Source organism: Pseudochaenichthys georgianus, chromosome 16, assembly GCF_902827115.2.
Source record: "Pseudochaenichthys georgianus chromosome 16, fPseGeo1.2, whole genome shotgun sequence".
Lineage (NCBI taxonomy): Eukaryota > Metazoa > Chordata > Actinopteri > Perciformes > Channichthyidae > Pseudochaenichthys > Pseudochaenichthys georgianus.
In genome coordinates, this window is record NC_047518.2 from 19813593 (window position 1) to 19819592 (window position 6000).

At 40.1% G+C, this 6000-nt stretch overlaps 1 protein-coding gene across 3 annotated transcripts in view; it reads right to left on the reverse strand.

Moving 5' to 3' along the window:
• The window catches only part of triob (trio Rho guanine nucleotide exchange factor b), a 122273-nt gene extending 116273 nt beyond the window's left edge, over positions 1 to 6000 (reverse strand). For all 3 annotated transcript variants that reach the window (XM_034102022.2, XM_034102021.2, XM_034102023.2), the window contains exon 1: positions 5716 to 6000. In XM_034102022.2, the coding sequence (XP_033957913.2) occupies positions 5716 to 5785 (70 nt within the window). In that variant the 5' untranslated portion in view covers positions 5786 to 6000. The remainder of the gene's footprint in view (positions 1 to 5715) is intronic.

Below are 6000 nucleotides of genomic sequence, written 5' to 3' on the forward strand. Positions count from 1 at the left end.
TTTTAGTATTTTGGTTGGTTTTTGGTTTGGTTTGGTTTGGTTTTTGGTTTGGTTTGGTTTTTGGTTTTTGGCCTATACTTATATGTTCATCACTAAAGATATAGCACAATGCAGAATAATGTAGCATAGATCTAATAAAGTAAGATCATTCCTATGATTTTTGTACTGAGGATATGCCTGGTCTGCAATAGATATTGTGAAGTAAGGCGCGGTTATATCTTAAGATAAAGAAAAAGCGAAGACCCTGGTCCTTGTATTTGTGTCGTCAAAGTGACCTCTGGTACATGACATTATACATGAATCAATAATTTGGTGGGATGGAGGGGGGTTACATGTTCGTAAAGTGTATTACGACTCTCTCGAAAAGGTCGAGTGTCTCTGATGAGATCGATCAGCAGGGTCTGGCTGTAAAAAAGGTAATTGCCTTGCTCTGCTACCTTCTTGATTGTCCTCTCCATAAAACTCTCCAATAAACACTAAGAGATGGACTGGCCTATAACAAGCTTCACAACATCTGGTCCTTATTGGGAGGTTGCAGCAGGCTTTTTATATACACTCAAGAAAGGAGGAGAAAATGCACTCTTTTCACTTGAAAACAGGAAATGCTGTTAATCTATTTGACAAACACTATACAGAAATATTTTCATATCTTCAAGCTATTCCTCCTTTTCTCCTTGAGTTCATTAAGTGAAAATAGTCGACTGTGCATGCAGGCCCAGGCGATTTAGCAGTGCAGGCAATGCCAAGCTAAGCTTATAGTCTTTAACTCTGACCAACTGCCAATTAGGCTGCCCCTGGATTCAACCGTAAGGCTTCAGCCTCATGGAGGAGAGTAGCCTACATTTTGCAGGGTGTGCTCCACCCAAGCCTCAGCTCTATAATTTGATGAGTGAAGGCTTGTTTGTCCCTCTAAGTATGTCATGTCCTCTCTTTCTGACTGTCAATTTTCTTCCCTCCACTCCATATTTTCATTTACTTTCATAACTTAACCTATTTGTCTTTGCCTTCCCTTTTACCCCTCTTTCTCTCTACCAGCACTGTTACTGTACACTATACGCTCAAGGATGCATACTGCATAGTGCGTTAAAGTCCTCTTCCTCATCTACATGATTATATAAGATTTCTGCTTGAGTATGCAAGATAACATTCGGTCATTATGCTTTCATCGGCTACTGTATGAATGTCAGAGGAGGAAATAAAGAATTGCTGCTCAGTGATTTGGCTCTCATTACAGACTTGCAGTAGCACAGGTCAGAGGGTTCACTTTGGGCACAGAAGAAAATGCCTCAATTGTGAAACTGCCATTTGTAATGCTAATGTATTGTTCCTCTCTTTAAAACAGATGTACTGGATGACACACTATTAAATAAAGCATGCATAAAGAAACGAAATAAAGCATGCATAAAGAAATGCAACCTGTATGATTAGTGTTTTATTAACTGTTTTTGCTTCAATTTGCCATCAGTCCTAATTGAGCTTGAGCACAAAGTCATGTTTTAAAAAGCTTAGGGGTGTTACAACTCTTCCTTGCAATTCAAGTCATTTGTAATTATTCTCAACAGAACTACAATAACAAGCAGGGGTAATCATTTATGCTCCATGCCTATCAATTATTCTTCTGGTATAAAACATATATAATTTAACACAGCAGACTGCAAAGACACTCATCCATGTATAGTTGAAAGCATGTCTGCATTAATAATGAGTAGAGTAGAAGCCAGTTTCACAAAGTACAGTGTGACACTTGCTGCTAGTTGCACAGTTACTGTAGATCTTTGCAACAACCCTAAACCCATTCTCCATGACTGATGACCAATGTCTTATTGCCAGTGTAGGTATGACTGGGGCTGCTGCTTTTATGCCAGTTGTTTAGAGAGATAATTCATCTCATTCCAACATACAGTACATCTCGCTGCTTTTATGTCAATTTGATTTTCCCAGTGCAGTTCTGTACAATAATGCTATTGTACAGGACAAGTAATGTCATTACACACCACTTAAGAGACTATCTATGAATTATATAACAAATATACTAGGATGCACATTTTATTTTTGGTATTTCAAAGATATCCATAGTGCTCTACTAGACAGTGGTTAATCTAAAGATATATTTCATAAACTACACATTGTCTCCGACATGCCTTTCATATACATCTTTAGAGGGTACATTACATGTGGCACTGTAGGGAGCAACACAGTCCCGATTAAGGCACTTTAGGACACACAAACAGAAATGTGATGAAAAATATTTGGCATGAATAGGTCAAGGGATAGGATTCCTACACAACCTTAACTTATTCAAGTGAGGACTAACTACTAATTGAAATGTGCTGTCTGTCATTGTGACATAAACGATGTGAAATAAAAAATATACATTTTTTCTTTTTCCAAAATGACTGTCGGCCAACTTCAATAATGTTGTAATCTAGAATCAGCAACAACAACAAGCCCTGTGTCCCAGTCGTGTGCAGCACTTCCTGTGTCCCCTGGCACAGTTTCCCGTTATGTTTTTCTTTCAGCACATTTCTGAATTTGCAAATATGTCTCTAGTTTGTGTGTCATCAAGTTGGTGAAAGTGTTTTTTAAAAGACCTTCAAATTGGTTGTCAAATTGGTTAAGATGTTGATTTATATGCTAGTATATTTGCTGCCAGTAGTTTCGGAAGATACAGCACAATTGTCAGACAAATCCTAATGTTTGACTCTTCTGAAACTAGACAGACCTGTATTCATGAGAAACTTATCTTATGACAAATGTATTATTTCAGGTTGGGGCCATGTAGCTAAATTGCGTAGGCTGAGAGTAATCAGCAGTATGTTATTGGCTGAGATGCCTCCTTTTGAAGAATGCCTGATTAAAGACTATCTGTAATCTAAACAGAAAACAAAGGGGTACTATCATTAACCTTGCTAAAATCAGAATAGGATATTATGTTCCAACAGACAACTGATTATGCTATTTATAAACAACTAAATATAGTTACGGAGAGAGTCATTTCATTTCCTTGACAATTATGTCTGGACAGCTAAGCATGGGTTGATAATGGTTTTAAAAATGTTGTTTTTATGCTTTTAAAATGGTAAAAGAAAGCTGTTTAATATTCCTCATCTTCGAGAAGTTGCCATCATTCTGGGATTGGACTCACGGCATGAGCAACCTGAGAGAGTGAATCAGCAGCTGAGCTGTGATCCAGCATCAGTGTGGGACGGGAGATGGAGCACCATCTGCTCACTGAAAATAATCCAGCAGAGAGGAACATCGAGTTTGTTGGGTGAAGAAATTAAAGACTGGTGCAGGATACAAAAAAACGAGGACTTTGAAACACTCGGTGTGCTGATGTAAATCTCAGTTATATCATCATAAGAGTCAGCTAGCGTTGTAGCTAAAACTCACATTCTGGAATCCAGGCCATCCGTTGGTTAGTATCTCACTAGTCAGACCCTTAGCCAGTGATCAAAGCAGCTCAGACAGACCAACACTCACTTCAGGTTTAATTCAGTCAAAGAATCTGACATATTCTAGCCTTCACTGACTAACTGGGGCACTTAAGTGCATTCAGAGTCCCAGCCAAACACAACACACACAAACACAGAGGCCCAGGAATAAAGTGCTTGGGATCAACTAGGATGAGCAGCTGTGTGCCAAGATTTCAACATGCAACAAGCTGGCAGCAATTACGGAGTCTGCTGAAGAGGCTACAGGGAGCAGGATGGCCATTACTACTGATCCTTCAGTGAAGCTATAGGAAATATTGTTATACTGTATATTATGCATTTGAACAAATTATTGATTAAACATCTTTGATTTGCATTGTGTTCTTAGTTACAATATTTCCAACTTTGTGTGACAGTAAAAAGCCATAAAATCGAGCACAGTAACCAAATCAGATAACTTGAAACCTTTAACCCCTCAACTTTAATCTGAGTTAGCGACAGGCAGCTATTTGACATTACTCACTCATCCTTTAGTGCTATTCTCCACTTTAACAGCCCAGAAGCTGTTTTCCAGGCTTAATAATATCTTATAAAAGTTTCCTGAGGCCATAACCTATTTCTGTCTCCATCATGAATACTGTATGAACTGCGTTTGCCGGTATATAAACATCCAAATAGTCCAACTTTACTGTGAGCCAAATTTCCAGCCTGATACAACACAGCTATAGGAAAATACACTGGCAGGCCTCCAACCAACCGTAAGTTAGACTGCAACATTTGAATACAATCCACTTTGACAACATTCCCAACCGTCTGACTGGCAGAGGCGATTTTTGGGAGAAATTATGAGATTTTAAGACTGTTAAAACAAAGTATAGAGTGTAGGCATATAAGCAAATCTGCTCGGTGTATGTATTCATAGGGGCTTAGGTAGACTTGTGCAAATGCTGTCAGTGTGTGTTGTGCTGCATGTGTGCAATATGTGGAGCCATTGAACAGCAGACCCCCAGGCACCAGGTGTCACAGTGAGAAACAGCTGAGAGAGAGAGAGACAGCTGCTTCTTCTGGTGTGTATCAGAGGTGGTCCCTCTAATGGTGTCGACACATTTCCAAACACTGGACTTTTGCTTTAAAATGTATCTTCTAAAAGCTGTAACAGCACTCCCTGCCCCCCTAATGCCTGTGTCAGGTTGGGTTAAAGAGATATTTTACAAGGTTAGATAATGTATGAGATTGATGGTGGGTTAATATCTAGAAGGGTGTTGGCTAGAATAAGTAAACAATATCTTATGTAAACCGTAATGTTGATAAATCTCAGCTGCATAATTTGCCAAATTGTGTTTTCACATGCTTGAAAATGCTTATGCAAGTTGAAAGAGTCCAAATAAACCACATGTTGATGGGAATCATCTTAGAAACACATAAGGTTCTTTGTTATAGCACAATGTTACAAAGCCATTATTTGACTATACTTGGTAAATTATAATAATCAGTAAAGTAAGTCAGCTAAATGTAAGGTACTCCTAACTATACCTTGAATAATGATGATTTCACAAGCACTATCATAAAAAGTACATGACCAAAGTCCCCCTGAGTTAGTATACTGATGACAAGCGTCTAGTGCAGCCCCCTAAATATGGTGTTTATGTTTTTGATGGAGAGTGATACGGTAGACAGGCCTCTCCTTATGTGTTAGCATGATGCCATCATATTAGAAGGGCCCAGTGCGTTCAGTGCAACCTATTGCCCATACGTGCGTCCATTGCCTATAGCCTCTATTCGTGCATCAGATTGAAGAGAACTGGGTTAAAATGATGCATGCAACCATAATCATTTACGAGATTATTCATTACACACGCCTCTGATGACAGGGACTAAATTACAAAATGATCGACCCACATCATGATAGATGCAGCCTGACGTCGAAATACTCGTTAATCCCGCAGAGACTGTGGTCGAGCTGTAAACATACACACCTTTTAGCTCGCTTGGTCCAACCCAAAATGGGGTCACTGCATAATAATCAAACGCACATATTTCAGGAGGTGGTATTCAGGCTGTTGTCATCAAAGGCTGCATGATGACAAGTCAGCGGACTGGTAAATAACTACAAGCTGTGCGCATCTCCCCAGCACATCCAACGCGCAGTAGGCTACGCATCTCGCCCGTGAAACCAGTCAGTGCTTTTGTCATTTTTGACAACAATGTGGCAGACCACCAGACATCACACCGACAGCTCTACTGTAGCTCCCCGAGCCGGACTCGCCCCTTCCCGACTTACCGGATTTGAAAAACGCCGCTATGTCTGCCGCGTCCTTCCCAGCTTCATCCAGTCCCTCTCCTGCGCTCATTGCTGTGGTCGCTTGTGCTGAAATAGCAATAGCTATCCTCGAAAGCTTTTATTATTGCAATAATTATTTATCGGCAAAAGCGGATCCTGACGCCTTTCATTGAAGTAGATCCGGTCATACAATATGTGCTCCCTTCATTAAGCGAGAGACCTCCTCCTCCATTTTGGCCGAGAAGGGAAAAATCCTTGCGACCGATCGGCGGCGCTCCCGAGTTG